The 20,261-nt window shown below is 41.4% G+C and overlaps 2 protein-coding genes across 3 annotated transcripts in view; one reads left to right on the top strand and one right to left on the bottom strand.

Annotated features, from left to right (window-relative positions):
• Positions 1-2,495: 2,495 nt before the first annotated feature.
• Positions 2,496-14,302, top strand: slc28a1 (solute carrier family 28 member 1). Its single transcript, XM_088921615.1, has 20 exons — positions 2,496-2,530; positions 2,956-3,026; positions 3,106-3,167; positions 3,557-3,593; positions 3,678-3,745; positions 4,523-4,614; positions 5,167-5,356; positions 6,045-6,186; positions 6,914-7,027; positions 7,301-7,378; positions 7,602-7,682; positions 7,793-7,873; positions 8,426-8,551; positions 8,649-8,779; positions 9,445-9,613; positions 10,493-10,690; positions 11,018-11,099; positions 11,317-11,415; positions 12,150-12,255; positions 13,033-14,302. Exons 1-20 carry the CDS (start codon positions 2,527-2,529, stop codon positions 13,151-13,153), a joined length of 2,052 nt encoding a protein of 683 aa, XP_088777741.1. The 5' UTR covers positions 2,496-2,526; the 3' UTR covers positions 13,154-14,302.
• A 2,011-nt stretch (positions 14,303-16,313) lies between these two features.
• Positions 16,314-20,261, bottom strand: part of alpk3a (alpha kinase 3a) — a 29,283-nt gene continuing 25,335 nt past the window's right edge. Inside the window, exons 14-15 of one of the 2 annotated variants that reach the window (XM_088921613.1) lie at positions 19,643-20,044; positions 16,314-19,518 (exon numbers count right to left, since the gene is read on the bottom strand). In XM_088921613.1, coding sequence (XP_088777739.1) covers positions 19,509-19,518; positions 19,643-20,044 — 412 coding nt within the window. In that variant the 3' untranslated portion in view covers positions 16,314-19,508. Of the gene's footprint in view, positions 20,045-20,261 lie in introns of both variants that reach the window. The other variant, XM_088921614.1, reaches the window with a different exon arrangement.

The raw sequence follows: 20,261 nt of genomic DNA, 5'->3' as shown, positions 1-20,261 counted from the left end.
AAAGCTTTCAGTCTTCTGCTTGAGAACCTTAAAAGTAGGAAAAGTTAATGGAAAACCCAGTACACTTCAAAGACTTCAAGCTGGCACTGTTTGTTGACATGCGGAGATCAGCCAAAAGGGTCACTGTGACTTCAGTGTAAGACATCTGAATATCACTGTGGGAAAAAAGTGACTAGTGAGGACTTGAGGAATGTGCTCACCTTCATGTTAAAAGCTGTAACAGAGAGGTTAATTTCCCTTCTCAAACTTCGAACTGCTTCTGTTTGAAGAGTTAATTTGCCAGATAAACTCAGCAAGCCAGTGTTTAAAAAATAACTCCCAACTTATTATTCCTTTCTTAGCAGCTTAGCAAAATCCACACAACCTTGTGTGATACTTGAATTTGTAATCGCTAATTTGTAATAAATACATATTAAATAAGCATATTATCAGAAATATATATATATAAATTTGAGGTGAAAGGTACTTCAAATATTTTATAGATGAATTCGGACTTGTTGTAGAGGTTTTTCAAAAATATCTTTAGTTTTGTGTTTCTTTATTTTGGTTAATATTAAAATTTTCAAAAGTTCTTAAATAAAATACATAAAATATTTTTAGAAGAACACCCTTTTGAATTTTTAAACAGATCTGCATCCTTTTAATGGCAACTTCAGATCTGCATCTTTGATTAAGGGTATATTTTTTTCAAAAGTATTTTTACTGAAAAGAATATTCTGTAATTCAGAAAAGGTGGAATAGGTTTAACTGTTTTATTTGAAGACCTTGAAAACAACTCAGCTGAAAAAGGCTTTTGTGAGAAGGTCCTGTTTTTAGGTCATCAATGTGATTCATTAACCACTATAAACACAGTTAACAGAACACAACAGCTCTTCCCATCCAGTTTAGACACCTGTGTGCATTGATGTGATATAATTTGCTTCATATTGGTCTTTTCTATCTCAGAGACAATGCGCTTTTTCAGTAAAGGTGTAATGGAAAGTTACTGAGAAAAGTGATTTATCCTAAAAATGTTGTTTACGGACAGAGCTGTGCTGCAGAAGCAGCTGAATACTGGACAACTCGTCAAGGGCACAGGATGTTTTAATCATGTTTATCTCTGCTGCTTGAAAAAGGGAGTATGAGAAACTATTTGAATAACTGCTCTTCTTTGCTTAAAGCAGAAACCTATAAGGAATGGAAAATTACTGCTTCACCTGTCCTTGAAGTGTTGCATCAGCTTAAAAAAGATATAAAACAAGGGGCTCTCCTTGCTTGCTTTTGAATCAGCCTTTACTTCACTGCACAGACCAGTGATCACTTTTTCCCATATTGCATTATGAATAAAGACCTTACTGAGTGAATGAGAACACCTCTCCTGGCTCTTCTTTGATAAAATTCCACGGCGAAGGTCTTATTTATATTTAGCTATCTCTTTTATCATACGAACAACTCACTGCACGTACCTCTATATAATGATCCTTGACCCATCGCCACATTAATTAGGCAGACCTTTTATAAATAATCCCACATCTTTTATGAGTATTGAGCTGCACTGGGCTTCCTGGCTATTTCCATGTGTCATTCTAACTTATCAGTTTACTCCATGCTGGAAAAAGAAGAAAGAAAACACAACTTTTGACACCCAAAGAAGGCTCCACAGCCCAAACGTTGTGTTTTCTTTCTTCTCTTTTCAGCATGGAATAAACCTATTACTTGTTCCTTTGCAGCCTACGCCTGCTGACGCAGCTCCCCATCTGAACTCTTTAAACTTATCTGTTGAAAAGAAATTTGAACTTCAGGCCTTAATGTTATGAAGTAATTGGACAGCATAGGTCAGAGGGTACAAATCTGAGGGTACAGCGCTTTATAAATGGGGTTCCTGATCATGACGCCCTTAGTAAAACTCAGAAAGTCACTTTTGCAATTGAGCTTCATTTTTGTGAGGTGAAAGGTGCTTCTGTTTTCGCTCCATATGATGTTTAAACGACTTCACTTAATTCCAAATGTTCAGTGTATACTTGGTCACACTGAAATTATTCCAGATCTTTCGAAACACATAAAACCTTCTTGACCCTGTATATAGCTTGATATAGCCACAAAATAGTAAAAGCACAAATAACAAAAGGAAATTACATTTAAAAGTGAAATGCAATATTATCTGTGGAATGGCTGTCACACAGAAGTAGAATTCTTCCATGTCTCATTAAAAAGAACAATGGAAAACATATACATATCAATAATCTAATTATGCATATTATCTCCTATTCACTTTTTCGTCTCTCAATCATCAACCCTGCTGCTCTTTATCTTAATCTCACAGTAATCGACGTAAAAAAGCTTGAGTACACATTCTGATGTTTCTAAGCATGCTTTTTACAACAATAGTAAAAAGGTGTATCCTAAAGCAATTAAAAGTGCTTCCTGTTAATTAATAATAAATCCTCCTTCTGGCGTCTTGAGGCTGATCCAAAAGGACAAGGTTTTGTTCCAGAGCACCATTTTCGTTCACAGAGTACAGTGCACCTGGAACAGAGAAGACGGGCAATGGGTACGTCGTAGTTTCAATTTTACTAAATCTGTTAGTTCTTTTCCCGAGACTGTGCGCATATTTTGTCTTATTTGTTTTGAGTGGGTGTGACAGATTCGGACCAGGAATAGTTTTATAGTGTTATACCACAGTGTAGATTTTTTTACTACAAAGTGCGTTCTTTTCATCTTGTAGTTTGTGCTGTTTTTTTATTTACGTTAAATATTTCGAGGAACAATCTTAATGATAGTCGGATAGCTTGCAGTGGTGCGTTCTTTTAATGGTCAATTACTTGTCAAAGGTAGTTTACGCTGGCGTTCGTTGAAAACAATCTCAAAGCCATATTTGTAGTTCACGTAGTTTAGTCTGATTAGAACTTTTTTCTGTTCTTCAATGAATATGCATTTGTATCTTTTTCATGATTGTATGTAAATTTGTTTTTAAAGATTTGAAATCATTGACTTCACTTCACAATTCTGATGGTCAAGGCAAAGACAACATTGGATTTGATCTAAATGTAAGTTAAAACGAATGGATTTGTTTGGATTCATTTTGCACTTTGCGAAAAATACTGGAAACGTTTTTATTTATTTCAGGAAGAAGGTCAGTCTTGTAGGGTTAAGACGTACCCTAGCGAGACCTCCACTTCGTTCTCAAGGTACTACAGAACAGTACAGAGTTCCTTTTTTTTAAACCTGTTAACAATACTGTGGCAGATTAACCCAATATTTTGAACAGGTGAATGTGTATCTAACGTTCATTCGTTTACGATACCTGAATATAACATTATGGATAATTCTGATATGCTGCTATAAACCAAATAAGCTTATACGAGTTTCAAGTTGATTCACCGGCTACTACATATACTGTACTGCCTCTTCTTTAGACAAAAAGAATGAAACTTTTTTTTCATCTAAAACTGGCATCATCGTAAATTTCTGATAGCTTAGCAAGGAGCTATCCTTCATCTGGTGCATTGTTGAATTTGTTCATATATAGTTATGCAACACAAAATCTGTTTTTGACTTAATTTAACATATCTTGTAGTGGAAACGACACCGACCACGCTGTGACTGAACTGCAGGTAAACTGGAAATTAAAACGCTGGCACCAATTCACTTCTAGCATTTGCTAGAATTATTGTAAAAGTGTCTCATTCCCTCTACAGGGAGAAGGTCAGACTAATGGGATTAATAACGACCCTCATGGGAGCTCTACTGCACATCGGTATTGGAGGTAAATACTTGTTCTCCGCACGTCGGTTTTTTTTTTCGCTCTCCTATTCTGACATTAAGCATTTGACACCCGAGAACAGAAAACTTCTGAGATTGTATCTTTCCCTGTCCCTTTCTCGTGTTGGAAGCCTGAGTTGCTCTTTGAACGTGTGCTGTAAATGGGCGGACTATCATGTTTTCCGAGATACTGCTGTAGCATAAAGCAAAAATATCGTCGGAGTTAAGGAAGATGGCGAGATAAAGCTACGCCACTCGGTCTTTGAACTGAAATTTGGTGCAGTCCGCTCCCTGCAAAATCCAGCGATGAGCAATCATGAATAACCTGTTCTGTGCAGGTGTGTGCTGTGGAAACATTTAGGTTATATTGAAAACTGCAAACTGTATGAAAACGTTTTGTCAGTTTGTATCTGCAACGAGGGCTGCATCATTGTTTCATCTGTTTATAGCAGTCCACACACAAACACAAACAGGCAACACAAGGGCCAATTAACATACCAGCATTTCTCTGGATTGTGGGAGGAAAGCAGAGTACACAGAGCAAACCCACACAATCACAAGGAGAACATACAGAAACCACACAGACAACACCCAGTACTTGGCCCAGAGCCCCAGGACTGCAAGGCAGCAATGCTAAGTACTGCACCACTGTGCTGCCCAGGTTATTTTTTCAGAAACTTGATTTAATACCACTGAATTCAAATGTTTATGGAGATATGCGATCTTTTATCATGCAAGGGCTGCGATATTTTAATATGAAGATGCTTTCTTTTTTTTTTAGTAAGATTTCCCAGCCATTATCCAAAGCTAAGCGGTACTGTAAATCTCATGGTCGGCTGATAAAGAACATCGTTCTGGCAGTGCTCGCAGCAGGTAATGACAATAATCTGTCACTGTAACTTGTTTTGATGTTGTGTTCTGAGTCTCTGTTGTTAAAATCCCCTCTGCCCAGCTCATACTAACTTGGATGTACAGTACATGCTAGTTTAGAAAGCAAACGTATGCTCTGTATTTACTGGACTTGCAGTCCAACACAAGTCTAGTGCTGGAACAACTTATATAGGAAACAAACATTTGTGCTCCATCCAGTTTCCTTTTTAACAGCTCTGTGGTTCCATTAGCTGAAAGCCCTGTAAAAGTTGTACAGTTTAACCCAAGAATAATCAGTCACTTAAAAGGAGATATATGTTAAGATGAAGTCTTGTTCTCAAGATACATCAAAAACAAGACTTATAACTAACAACAAGAAAATTAATAGACTCAACGCAAGGTATCGTTTGAGCCATCGGTCACTACACACAGAACACTCCAGTTTCTGAGGCAGCATGTCCTGTTGTACGGGGCGTTGTTTGAGTTGTTGACCAGACAGTATCTGGTGACTGAGCACTCTTGCACACTGACCTTCTCTGCTTTTTGTTTTGTCAGGTTACTTGGCGTATTTCATTGCAGCCTGCGTGCTGAATTTTCATCGAGCTGTAGCTCTTGTGGTTCTCACAGGCCTGGTGGTGTTCTTCAGTCTCTATGACCTAGTGAAGAAGAAGTGGGGGAAACAAATATGCAAGTGCTTTAAGCCTGTTGGGCAGTGTTTCAGGAGCAACCTGAGGTGGATGAGATGGTGAGCTGAACTCTTGTGCTCGTCTGTTCATTACCGGCTTTGGGATTCCTCTGCGTAATGTTCCCCATTACTTTTCAGAAGCCTTGAAGAAGTGCAAAGACAAAGGAGAGATAACAGGGGATGGAAGCAATGTTGTCATCGTAACAAGTCTGATTCATTTCACTCTGAACAAATTGTAGGCTCTTTCAAACTGCAGACTCTAGCAAATTTTGGTGCCGCACAAACATGATAATGCATGTTTTTAATGTTGTCGGAATTCCGAGGTTGTTCAGCCTCATGTACTTATATTCTGATTCTGGGATGCAGTGCAATGACGCGTTTTGGATTAATCGTCTGTGCATGGGTATGCCAACTATTTGGGTAAAAAACTGTTGATCGCCTGATTCACCTCAGTCGGCTTCTTTTCTGCAGGGCAGTGCTCAGTGAGGAATGTATAAAGTCAAAGTATCAACAAGAACACCTTTTTTCGATTCCAAAAACCAGGAGCCTGATTTTTGAAGAGCATATCAGAATACTGTAGTTCTGAGTTTATGTACATAATTTCTCATGCTTTTACCATTGCCTATATCCCTGTGAGTCTTTTAAAGCTGCTTTGGGAGTGAGCACATGAGCACACCATGAAAAGATGATTTGCTCGCAAAATAACCTCCTACATCCAATAGTTAGTTGTCATCTTTGAATTTTACAGGGTATTCATAGTGATTGTTCTGGGTCTGCTGGTGGCCTGGCTTGTTGTGGACACATCAAAAAGACCGGAGCAGCTGATATCTTTTGCGGGAGTCTGCATGTTCATATTGCTGCTCTACATCTTCTCAAAACACCCCAAAAAAGTAAGTTTCATGTCATGTTTTTTAACTCTGGGTGAAATGGCTACTTCATGGGAAGTGACTTAGAGTAGCAGCCTACCAGAGTGAATTTCAGACCCACTGCTTTAGTTAAAGCTTGTACACTTTTCCAGGAACGTTTCCCATTGTAGGTCTGTGTAGTTTGTGATCTGTCAAACTTAACCCCGTGTTTAACCTTTGGATGTCTTGCAGTGTTTTTCCTTCTCTATCACACTTTGCTCTTGATATTTAATTGAAGCAGAACAGCTGATTTCAGATTACTGCAAACTGTATTCTAAACTGGGTTAATCAGATCTTGCGAAAGACCAGTCCATTTTATTTAAAGATTTAGGTAATGTTTGCAAGCCTTCTAGGTACTGGCTTCCTTCTGAATATTACCCAGTCTTGTCCTTAGGGTCTTATGTCTGTGTATCTTTCTCAGTCATACCTTACAACAGTGTTGTTCGAAATAAATATCATCTGTAACCTGCAAGGTGACTTTTGCATTAAGCTCACTATTCAACGTCTTCAAAAACATGGGGAAGGAAAGCGTACAATCAGTGAAGCCTCGACAATTTCAGTCTTTATTTCTTCTCTTTCACTAAAAGAATCTCTGACAAGTGAAAGATTTCTGTGCATTTCTTACCTGAGTACTTGCGCAGCAGTCTAAATCTGGAATATTAAGAGTCTGTTGCAGATTTTCTCAAGACTGCATGTTTTGGCTATCCCACAGGTATCATGGCGAGCCCTTTTCTGGGGCCTAGGTATGGAATTTGCTCTTGGCCTCTTCATAATCAGGACCGATCCAGGATTTGTGGCCTTTGATTGGCTTGGAAAACAAGTACAGGTATACTACCCAGTTATGACCACATTGACACAAATACATAGCAAACTAGAGGTCGTTGTACATCACAATTTCTAATATTAGCAGCAAGTCCTAGCTAAATGAAGTCATACTGCAAGATGCTGTGTGCAGCACTGCACAGTAAATAAGACATAATGTCTACCAGTGCATGTCATAAAAGTGCAAGTGGTTTGATGTTCTTTTTTAGTGTTTTGCTTTGAAAACAACAGGAAGAAATACCATATTGTCAACCATGCTTTTTTTCATTTCTTTTAGATATTCCTGAACTACACAATAGCTGGGTCAGGATTTGTTTTTGGAGATGCCCTAATAAACCAAGCCTTTGCGTTTCAGGTCAGTAGTTTGATTTGTTCAAATAACAAATTCCAAGGTATTGTACTACACTGGAATACTCATAGTCACAGATCATGGCAGAGTTCATAAACCTGCTTATTGTAAGGAACTCTTTTGAAAAGAGCCCATTTAATAAGAGGTGGTTACAGATGTGTACCTTGACAAATCCCCTTCAATGTGAGTTTTCTGTCATGTTTTGTGTGAATTTCTTATTGTCTACCAGGCATTACCTATAGTGGTTTTCTTCAGCTGTGTGATGTCTGTGCTGTACTACCTTGGATTGATGCAGTGGCTGATTGTGAAGGTAAAACGTTGTTGTTTGTCTGGTTCAGATCTGTATCACTATTTACAAGCAAATACTAAAGGCCTGGCTCTCCACTGATTACAGAAAAATATTTGAACTTCTTCACACAGATCGCATGGATAATGCAAAAAACAATGGGGACTTCAGCCACAGAGTCTCTTAGTGTTGCAGGAAACATATTTGTGGGACAGGTAAGGCTTTACATCGCTGGAAATCCTCTAGTTGAATAGATGGGTACAATGCACATTCACAAACATGCAGGATAACAGATTGCATCGGTTCATTGCTTATGAAAAAATATACATTTGCATTTTCCAAAGCTATTAAACAATTTCATGTACAGTGATGTTGAAAACAGATCAGACAGTTGTGGTTTTTGTTTTCTGTCAGACTATAACCTGTCTACATATCAAGGCATATTTGTTTTAATAAGTAGAGGCTCATTGAAGGTTTGATGGATGACAGATATCTGTCATACCCTTAGGTGCAATCTTCAACTGCAACTTATGAATCTTCTTGATCTTCCCTGTATTTAAACTTCACTAGAGGTTTACAGTTTAGGCAGGGAAAAATTAACAAACAACAGCATTTGTTGTAGCCTTTCATTCCTCTCACTATATTTTGAACACTTTAAAAAAAAAAGTATTTCAAAACATTTTCCCCTGCCTACACGCGCGGTATAAAGGTTGCCGAAATCAACAGGAAGTAATCGTGTTAATTCTTGACTCCTTGTCCACATTAAGACCGAGGCGCCCCTCTTGATCCGGCCATACTTACCCGAAATGACCAAATCTGAGATCCATGCTGTGATGACTGGAGGTTTTGCTACCATTGCGGGCAGCGTCCTGGGAGCCTACATCTCCTTTGGAGTGAGTGCCCTGACGGATATGTTGTCGTCGCCAGGCTAACGCACTGTAAAGGTCAAATGTGAGAGTGCTTCGTTTCCGTCGTTTCTTCACCTCCTAGATTGACGCCTCCTCCCTGATTGCCGCGTCTGTGATGGCAGCGCCTTGCGCCCTGGCTCTAGCCAAGCTGTCCTACCCAGAAACTGAGGCAACCAAGTTCAAGAACGAGAAAGAAATCAAAATAGACGCTGGGTAAGGCTCTTCAGCTCCGGGAGGCCTCTGGCTTGACAGCGCAGCGCTATCGTTAAAAGAAAACGCTAGCCAGACCCAAATGGATCTGTTGTTCGAATTCCCTGAAGTAGGCCAACAGTTTTGCATCACGCAGGCTGGGGTCTCTTGCTGGAAGTCATCTCTGTCTGTGGAGTCATTTTAGTAGTTGTTTTAATTTTTGTCTTGCATCATTCATTAGTTCTGTTATACCCAGTCAACTGTGTTTTCTCATGTCTCAGCTTGCAGCTATTGTATAAACCCCCTGCTCTGCACACAGGGTGAATGAGTACAGTTTCGGCACCACTTGCTTTTAACACATCCCAAAGGCAAGACTGTCTTGTGCAGGAGGATCAGAGCTGATGGAGGACAGGTTGCAAGAGTCACTGTGTCGCGGAGAGCTGGGACAGCGCTGTCAGACTAATGCCACCCCACCCTCTTGGAGAATCCCAGTCACAGTGAGCTAGTGACATGACCCTGGTTCAGTCTTAAAGCTCCATTTGTTCTCCGGCCAGACACTTGCGGTGACATTCAGGCAACGATCAGAACTTGAGCTCTCTGTGTTTATGCATATAGGCAGTCTGGACAACTTGCCAAGTTAGAAACAAAACAATTCTTTCGAAAATGTGGATCTGTTTATTCAATTTCAGAGATGAGAAGAACATTTTGGAGGCCGCCAGCAGTGGAGCTTCAGCCTCTGTTAGTCTCGTAGCCAATATTGCTGCCAACCTGATAGCTTTCCTGGCCCTGCTGGAGTTTATGAATGCAGCTCTGAGGTGGCTGGGAGGGATGGTCAATTACCCTAAACTCACCTTCCAGGTATATCTGAACTGACGGCACATCGTCTGATAGCCTGAATGTTGCACACCATGTACACAGCATCACAAATCTAGTATACAATTGCTGACTTGGCTATTGAGAGCTGCATCTGAAGTATTCATTTCATTTTGTGTGCTCTAAATAATGTTACTGTATTAATCTAACTATTATTGTAACTTCATACTCAATTATAACCCTTCTAGCTTTATTGAACCCGTATTCATCATAGCCAGTGGCAATTGACATGTTCCAGATCATTTATGATCAGTACTTAAATCTTTCACACTACATATGTCTGCTAAGATGAAGTAACTATCCATAACTTTTTTGTGCCTTCTTGACCACTAGTTTTGAAAGCTTTATATCTGGCTGGTCAAATAAGAGATCTCCCAGACCTTTTCAAGTCTTTGGTAGAACCATCTCCTTTACAGTTTCATTTTACTCTTATGGTTAAGGATCTGCGCCTGTGGCTGGAAGGTTACCGGTTCGTATCCCGCAGCCGGCAGAGGAATCCTACTCCATTGGGCCCCCGAGCAAGGCCCTTAACCCCAGCTGCTCCCTGGGTGCCGTATAAATGGCTGACCCTGTGCTCTGACCACAGGCTTCTCTCCCTGTCTGTGTGTTTGTGTGTCTCATGGAGAGCAAGCTGGGGTATGCGAAAAAAGACAAATTGCTAATTCAAGAAATTGTATATGGGCAATAAAGTGATCTTATCTTATCTTAACTCATCGTTATCTTGTTAAAACAATAGAGAGGGCTGTGCCAAAGCTGGATCAATGAAACCGATTGGAAGATGTGGAGCTCTGGACGGAGCAGTTGTAAAGAGAGCAGTTGTAAAGAGAGCGTCTTGAGTCAGAAATGTGTCTTTCTGCTCCACAGCTGATATGTTCATACATCTTCATGCCGGTGGCCTTCATGATGGGCATACCCTACGAGGACTCCTTCATAGCTGCGGAGCTCATTGGCACCAAGCTCTTCCTGAATGAGTTTGTGGCTTATGAGAAATTGTCTGTCCTGAAGAAAAACAGGCTTAATGATCTTGACAAGTGTATCAATGGAGAGCTGCAGTGTATCTCAGTAAGAGTTTTGTTTAATTTATTAACTAATGTTGAAAACCTGTCATACAGTATGTTAATCAAGGCATAAAAAGAAGCCCTGTGTGCATACATGTATTTTAAATCCTGTAGAACATTAGGAGAAAACATAACTGATGAAATATTAATGGAGGATCAGGTCACAACTCTGCATATGACACATTACTTGGCTCTTTTGAGGATCTCATACTAAATTTTTAATGACTGCATACTGATATTGCAGAGTTAATTACAATTTTAATATTGACCAGGAAAGGCAATATATGTCAGAAACTCTGGGAAGGACTAATCTGAATGTACTTTCTCACAGGTCCGAGCAGAAACCATCTGTACTTATGCTCTCTGTGGGTTTGCTAACTTCAGCTCGCTTGGAATCATGATTGGAGGACTGTGTAGGTGAACAAGTTTTGAACAGAGACATTTGTCATCCATGCCATCATCCCTGAAATGCTAAATAATTTGTGATTCGATTGCTTTGTTGCCTGCATTGTCTCATTTCCGTTCTTTGTACGCAATTGCCATTTGCTTCAGAATTAACAGAGGTGTCTTTTTCAAAAGCTTAATGATGCTTTTCTGCTTTTCTTGTCCCCTGCCTCCTCATGATGGAAGCTTCTATAAGCCCTACCAGAAAGAGTGACATCGCAGAAGGTGTTCTCAGAGCCCTGTTCACAGGAACCTGTGTGTCTCTGGTTAACGCTTGCATTGCAGGTAAGGCTGAGCATCCTGCGCCCGGGGGAATCCCAGAATTCCAGAGTGTGGTCTTGATGTGTGTTAGAGAGGCAGAGGCAGTGAAACACCTGTCCTTCAGGGACACACTGGTGAGCAGGTACGCGGAGGTCCTTCAAGTACATTCCCTCTGACAATGGACGTTATTCCAGTCATATTCAGATAAAAGGTGAGCCCTTGGAAGATGTTCCGGTTTAAGACTGGGAAGAAAAAGACTTGCGTGAGAAAGTGTGCACGAGTGAAAAGTGTGTTAAAGAGGAATTAAAGGAGTGTCTGGAACCATCTGACTTTGCATCTTCTGCTGATGTAGGTGATAAATATAAATTCAATTGGAATGCCGTTATAGGAACCAAAACATTAACAGTGTATTTCTGTGGCCTTCCTGCGTAAAGGGTGAATAAAATTTGAGACCTAAGGACCTAGTGATAACTGAATATTGTGCATTTCCATGCCTTGACTGTATTTAAACAGGTGCTACAGCTTTAGCTTTAGCTTAAAATTCAATAATACAGTATGCCAGCACTCTGGACAGACATGTATATTCTTAAAGCTGAAAATATATTACATTTTGTTTTAAACACCCCTCTGGCACGAACTACAAACAGAACATTTCATGTAGGCAGAAAGGTACAACTAGGACATTTTGAAATTGCCACGATCTGTATAACTTTGTTTTTTTCAGTTGCATAATAACAGTTCTCTTCTCTTGCTTGCAGGGATTTTGTTTGTTCCACCAAGTGACTGTATTCGTATTTTTCAAAACTCCACCTTCAGCAGCACGACTGCAGACCTCGATTCCTGCTGTTCGGATCTTTTTCAAAGGTGAGATGGGGAATAACGTCCTTGTGTGTTGGGTGGTGTTTTACTGTTCAATCACTTCATCCACTGAGGTAACAAGTTTAAAAGGGCAGCAAACCTTCTTAAAACAAGGACATTATTGCTTTATTGTATCACTTTAAACTATTGGACACAGGTTCCAGATGAATTAAAATTTAAATGCGCAGAACTAGCACCTGGCCATCTCTAGCTCTTCCTCTGTTCACGGAAGGCATATGGTAGCACATGATATCAGTTGGGTGAAAATTGTTATCAGGCAACAGTTTAACATGAATACTGACTGAATTACCTATTAATTGAAACTAAGTAAGTAGGAGCTTAACATGAACAGTTCACATTGAGGGAACACCATAATAGAATGTAGTTCAGGCGGGGAGCTGCTTCAGCATGCGTAGGCTGCAAAGGAACAAGTGATGGGTTTACTCCATGCTGAAAAGAGAAGAAAACGCAGCGTTTCGGCCATGGAGCCGTCTTCTCACTTTCACTCTCACACCTGAAGAAAGCTCCACAGCCGAAACGTTGTGTTTTCTTTCTTCTCTTTTCAGCCTGGAATAAACCCATTACTTGTTCCATAATAGAATGTAGCTGACTTCAGTTACATGCACAGTGAACATAAGAAATCCTGGTTTATATCGTGTATAACTGCTGTGGAATTACAGACACATTCTGAAATGAAGCTGAAGTATCCAGCTGCTTTCACAGTCACCTGCTGTTTATACTGTACGTGGGTGTCTAAGCTCTGAAACCTATGTTCTATTGCAGCACCTCCTGGAACAACGGCACTGCAGGGTTTGACGAGGCGTGGAATGGAGTGCAGAATGCTGCTCAGTATTTACTCAATTGCTGTAACCTCTATAACAGCACTGCTTGTACTGCCCTGTAAATGTTTCCTCTGTCCCCTGCGTGTGACCCCTTGTGGTTACCATTTTACTCTCCCTTTAAGATGGTAAAACAAAACTGCCACCCTTCCGTGCTCCATCTGCACAGTGTTGGAAAGACACTTTTCCATGTGGAACTTGCAGCAACCAGCAGGCTGCCCCAGAATCACTGGGATCAAGGCAGGACTGAACACATTTGCCTGTCCATTTGGATAATTGAGTATGAAGAGATCCTGTTTTCCAATATATGTTGTTGTCAGAGTTTCCACACATCCACGCACTCGCCGCCGCATTCCAAAGCGCCCTCGTCACTTCAATTAATCTATTAGCCAACCACTCTCCCCCTCAGTCCTACTTAAACCTTTCCACCACACCTCTCGATGCTCACTGTTGAGTTCTACTCACCCGAGCCACCCCTTTCGCCGCCTGCTTGTCTTGCTACTTTTATTGGATAACGAATACTGCCTTCCTTTGACTACGGACCTGCCTCACCGAACGGACTTGGAAATCTCTCCCGACTCCTGGTTAAGGAATACTGTCGTCCTCTTGACTACGGACCTGCCTCACCGATCAGACTTGGTTTTCGGACTCAGCTCTCTGGATAACGGATCTCGGCCCTCCTTCCTGACCACAGATTTGGACTTGGGTGACGGATTGCGCACTTTCTCACTCCTGCTCCACACAGGGTCCTGTGGAAAAATTTCCAGCTGTGCTAAAATTCAGTTCAATTTGTTTTTATTTGGTATAGTGCCCTTGTCATAGAAGGACTTTGCATTTTACAATGGTCAATTAGTATATTATGAAAGGAGTAATACACAGAACAAATGCATTAGCATTTGGTATTTAACAGGACAAAACAAAAAAAGAGGTTCAGTTTCTCAGACAAATTGAGAGAAACTGGTCAAGAGATTTAGTTTTTCTTTTCTTTTGCAGTACTGGTCATATCATTCATAAAGCATTTTGTGTGCTAAATGATCAGCCTTCCCTTTCTGAAAATGCGTATTTCATTGTTGAAATTAAATTATTGCTTTTCTTTAGTTTGTTTAAAGGTTCTAGTATACATATTCCTATTAAGGAATATATACATATATACATATTAACATAATATGTATATACATATATGTACATATACATATAATATAATATATATATATACATATTAAGTTGTTTTTCATTAACAGTGTTTCCCTCCCTGTGTTGTCGAACTGCATGTGAATCTGTCACAGAGTCTGTTCATAGGCTGTGAAAAGAGGGAGTGTTGTGTAGACAGAGTCACGCTGCAGAGTGAAAAATCAGTGTGGGGGCAACAGGTGTCAAAGACCATGTTGACTTTAAATTTGCATAGAACAGTTTCTTAGTGAGGGTTGTGTTTCCTTGTTCTTGAGCTTCCCTCTGATCAAAGGTCTTCCTTGTGCAGACACTGGTTAATTACCACACAGCTCAGAGGTGATGTCTGATTGCAAGACACTTCTAACTGCCTCTCAGGTGCTCCAGAACAGGCTAAGAATAGAAAATGCATCGTTACATCACGTTATCAATGAGCCACCAGCGGTTAGCTCTGCTGACAAGTCATTAAAGGGACACTTCAATCCCCTCAAGAACGGGTTCTGAGACCATGCCAGGGGGCTTCGTGAACCCCATACTGGAGGACTTAGGGGGGCATTGACAGGATAAAATTGAGGGGTGTCATAACCGCTGCATGTGGTGAAAATAAGCAGCAGTCCATTGTTTGTGACATAAATCCAGTAGCATCCTTGGAGAGAAACAGAGAGGTAGTGAAACAGCAATCTGACATGGTCAGGCAGCACTGGGAGTAGCAAGGCAGGCAAGCAAGGTAAACAAGTAGGCAAACACAGTTCGGGGGGTGAAGTCGGGAACAAAGATCGTAGCCGGTAGTAGACACAGTAGAAAGATACAGTGGCCGTGTCAGGAGTCCAGGAAACACAAGGTTGGAAAAACAGAAACTTTAAGAAAGGCTCTGAACCAACACCAGAGTGAAGAGCACAGTCAGACTACACCATTAATAACCTGAGCCACCTGATGCGGGCATTGTCGTAAGTTGCTTCCAGGTGGTACAAGTCCCTTGTCCGATTACATACCCATTACTACTGGCATGACTGACAGGTGAGTGGAGGTGTGGCCAACTGCCATGGCAATACTAACTCACTCCACAGCACTCCAGCAGGGTTGAGCATGACACAGGAGACACAGACTGCAGCACTGCACTGAGGACTGAGCTCGGATACTAGTTACTTTACAGAGAGCAGCGGACAAAGACTCCAGCATCATCTTCCTCCCCCGCAACCAAAGCTGGATTTGGAAAAAACATGGGTAAGGAGAGAGGCATGACAGGATGCTTGAGACCACTGAAGGACCGCAGAGTTTAATCCCTGACTGGCTTCAGGAGAATAATGCTGCTGGACTTTTCCTTTGGGACACTGATGACGAGCAGCAGGGTGAGCTAGCATTGGCAGTGGTTATATCACCGTCCGATCCATCTCCCAGCGCTGGTTGCCCCAGAAGTCAATTGACAGGAGATCCAGACCACCTGGAAACGATCTTAGGTCATGCCCATTTCAGATAGTTTAGAAAATACTTGGAGCCGACAGCTTGGGGCTCTGTCACAGAGTTCCGTCTCTGAGCCCCTTGCGTCCATAGCTTTGCCTGACTTTTGCCTGCCTTCCTGACCTCTGCTGTGATTTGTACTTCATTCCCGGGTTCCCCCTTGGCTTGCTAATTCAGCCTCTTTTGTTCTGGACTTGTCCTTGCTACGAACTGCATGTTGCTGGGTTTCCTTGATTTTGACCCCTGCATTATCCTGACCATGGCCTTTGGATTCCCCCCTCTGCTTTAGACTGTGTCTCGTCACCGGCTTTGACCCCGATCTCGATCGCCAGTTGTGCTTGTCCATGATCTCGGACTATGCTCATTTCCTGGTTTCTTATCCTGCTATCTGTGCACAATGCTGCATGTCCCCGAGTCCTAGCAGGCTACAGCACCACTCAGCCTGCATACAGTTGCGTGCGCTGCCCATGTAGTTTCCTGTGTGTGTGCCTCTTGCCTGCCCAGTTTCCTGTGTGTGCTGCCCGTGTAGTTCCCTGTGTGTACTGCCTGCGTGGTTCCCCAAACTTGCATGGTGTTTAAAAATAGAAACACACATACAAATCGCGATCTTAAATTTTTATTTGTTGCACTCTGTTGCACAGAGGAGTCATCTCTGTAAACACAAGTTTAAGCTATGACACATCAGTATGTACATTTGTAATGAATGTAATTATACAAAAGCCAGAAGGTAGAACATTATTGAACACTGTATAACAGTGTTAAGGACTATACTAAGCACAGCCCAAACACACAAAATACTGCAAACATACTGTACTACTTTACTTATTACCAAACTACAGACATTATTATTTGTTAAAACCAGGGATAAAACTGATGCATTTTTTTCTGCCAAAGTCAGGTGTCATGTATTTCCTTCAAACACCCTTTTCAGAAGACATTCTGAAGAAATTCAGCCATGAAGCTAGAACATGACACAGCTCAGAACCATTCGCAGTGGACATGCTGAAAGATGCTACTTGGAAAGATGCTATCACAGTACAAAACAGAAATGGCAGCTTTTTAAAAAGCATTCTTATTTAAAAAAAAAAACATAAATCAAAAGCCCACCCGCCACTAAAATATTGCTCTGGAAAAATGAACAGGAATTATACAAGCCTTAAAAATATGCCAAAAAGGCCATTATCCCATACTGCGGACTGAACCCAAGCACAGGAGCCTTTAATAGTGTACAGTTCCTATTCCTTCATTTTTCAGGCAAAAATGCCACACCGGCCATCTTCATGGTGAAAGTGATAATGAAGGAAACTCAAACTAGCATGTGGCACTGCCGATCTTGAACACACCTTAAAACAAACATGAAGCGGTCAAATATTAACTCTTAATTCCTGACTCTGAACATGCTCCCAGGAATGGTGGTGTGAAGGGTCCCTGTTTGTGATAGTGTACGGTAGCTCAGGGGACTCTAGCACACATAAAACACACCAAACAGCAGTGTAAATTGAAGGCGAAGGGGCTTTCCTGGCTTAACTCACAAACCTTCACAAATACACAAAGGAAACCAAACCAAAAGACTTCTACAATGGAAATCAATCCCCGGACGACAGGTAAAGATGATGCTGCCACCACCACTTTTCTGACCAAAACCCCCTTATACAGGGAGGCTGAACTACTAACGTCCCACAGACACACACTTTCGTACACAAAACCCACTACGTAGCCTCACGTGAAAACGCACACGTTCCAACAAGAGTTACACAGGGTGAAGCATTTACAATCATTTAAGTCTCTGAAGCCCTCTAGTGGCAGTCACCTAATCATTGCAGGTCACTGCAGACATGTATAGGGCAACGTGCAACGATGGGTTACCTGGAAAAGACCTCAAGTGCTGTCCAGAGAGCTAGCTAGCAAGGTGCACAGTTCAAAACTTCAGAAAAGGGGGCATTTAGGACATTTAAGATATTCTACTGAAAGGAGAAAAGTCGTTTGAAAAAAAAACAATTCATCAAACAATCTGTTAAACAAAAAAGACCATTATAAGCAAGGGGAGGTGATTTGACCCATCTAGTCCATTTGGTAGCTGAATGATTTGGTGGGACTCTTGGTGCAAAGCAGTATAACCTATTTCAGCTTCATGCAAGCTGCAGAATTCTTTGGAAGCAGAAATGTTTTAACGGTCCATGTCAGTCTGCTGGGTTTTACTTACAATTAGGTAAAATGCATGAAATATTCAGCACCTGCCTTAAATACATGAGTCTGTATCTTAAAACATTCTGAAATGGGTCACATTACCATGTAGTGGGTCTCAGATTGCAAACCTAGTGGTGCATGTGAAGGATCTACACTTGAGTTCACAACGTAATGAGCATTTACACTGTTACTTTTGGTCAGAATTATGATGTCTATAATATACTGTATATGCATGGATAAATACATTTATTGCATTTGATCCTGATGCAATTTGGCACTGTGAAGGCAGTGATAGTGGACTGAATGCTGCTGGTAAATACTGATTAGGATTATTTTGTATCCTGTGGCAGTATGACTGCTGAAAGGAATATGTCAGGACTCAACTGTTAGTAGGGACTGCTGTTCAGCATCATCATTTGCTTTATTAAAAGAGTAAAGAATTTTTGTCAAAACAACATGGTCAGTCTTAAAACTGACCTCAGAACATTTTTAGCTTGGGATTGCTTTCTAAATTTTCTAGACTTTCAATTGTTTTTCATTGTAACAGTAATAACAGTACTTCCTTCTCCTTGTTGAGTTCCACAGAAACATAGCATGGCAAAGTAACCACACTCAAATCATCTTTCTGCATAAACAGCATCCGTGAAGCTGGCAGGAAGAGTGAAAATTGATCTGGTTAAGGAGGCAGGGCAAATGCACAGAGCTGACGATGACTAGATGTGCTGAAACTTTGATCTTAACCACACAGCAGTGCAAATATGCTTTCTGTGAGCTCTTGGGATTTACAAAACCTGTAGAACAGAGGGCAGTATTTTGTCCTCTGCATAAATCAGAGAGAAAAATTAACATCTTGTGCTAGCTAAGTGAGGTGTCATGCCATTAGCTACCTCTGGTACAGGATGAACTGTGAGATATTCATGAAAAATATTCATATGCGGCCTGTAGCTGTACACAGCATTCCACTAAACAGAAAGGGAGGGTTTCTAAACATTTTTCTTGCACAACATCAAGCATGCCTGCTGACCTTTACACCTTGATCGATGCTGTCACTTCACTTTAGAGAGTCCGTGGCTGTGTTTCCCACGTCTCAGACTACCTTCAGACAACCGTTGCGGCAATACTCACAGCCTCACGTACTCAACCACACATCACCTCTACCCATCCTCAAGCGTGTCTTTCTGTTTGCACCTTTGCAAGATTTGTAAGCTTGCGGCCTGGTATGTGTACTCCGATGGTATTGTCTGCTTTTTCAATTCCTGGACATCAGAACGACTCTACATGGGTCCTTTACAAAGGCCTGTGACTTTCGACACTCTTCTAACTAGCAGGAACTAGAGTGCTAAAAAAGTTTGCTTTTTGCAAAAGTTGTTTGCTCTAATTTTCCTGTGCATTTATTTACGTCTGTTATTTTGTCTGTTTCTAATCCCTTTGTGTGCTTCATGAAAACCTGATGAATGACCTCCTTGCTGATTTCTAAAAGTCACAGCCAAAGTCTTTGAACTGGGCTCTGAACATGTGACTAGTGCACACAGAGAGGTGAGCGATCTCTGATGAGATGGCCTTGTCTGTCACTATCATGGCTGGTGGAATGGGATGCCTTCTTTTACTTCAGACAAATCTAAAAGCAAAAATACGATGAGTCTCAAGCAGACAGTTTCGTTAGATAATTCAACTGACAGTGTTAAGAATGAGCCGTTTTCCATATCTGCATTACTGCGTGCGCTTGCGTGCTTTTTTTTTACCTCATTCGGACAGATTTGGGAATTTCCACAGTTTTGTGCTTGACTGGTGATTTGCTGTCGCTCGTATCGGACTTTTCAGCCACCTGTGGGCTGGACAACCCCCTCCTGCTAGTCTGAGGGCTGACAGCTCCTTTCTTCTGCAGCTGCGGGCTGGACAGCACCTTCCTGCTGGTCTGAGGGCTGACCGCTCCTTTCTTCTGCAGCTGCGGGCTGGATGTCCCTGCTGCAGCCTTGCGGTTCGTCAGAGGGCTCCGGGAGCCCTTGATTTTGCTCGGCGGCTGCTGTGTATCCGTGCCCTTGAGAGTGCGCAGAGACAGCAGGCCGCAGTAGTAATTGCACTGGTGGAGTGTGATGAACTGCTCAAGCAGACGTGGGGCACAGCTATCTGCCAGACCCTGATAGCTGCAAAACAGACGGAGAATCACCGCACGTTAACAATGTGCAAACCTGCAGATCGGTGGCTCATGTATCATACCCGAAGTTACAATTAGCAGCTTAAACACATGAGCTGCATGAGAAGTGTGTAAAGTCTCATTATAAGGCACACCCAGGAAACCATTCAATACAAAATATTTAATACTCTATCTGTAAACAACTAGCTCTGTGTCTGACAAAATAA

This window comes from Atractosteus spatula, chromosome 7, assembly GCF_055471065.1.
Source record: "Atractosteus spatula isolate fAtrSpa1 chromosome 7, fAtrSpa1.hap1, whole genome shotgun sequence".
Lineage (NCBI taxonomy): Eukaryota > Metazoa > Chordata > Actinopteri > Semionotiformes > Lepisosteidae > Atractosteus > Atractosteus spatula.
The sequence above is the reverse complement of the archived record's forward strand: the minus strand, read 5'-3'. Positions and strand labels throughout refer to the sequence as shown.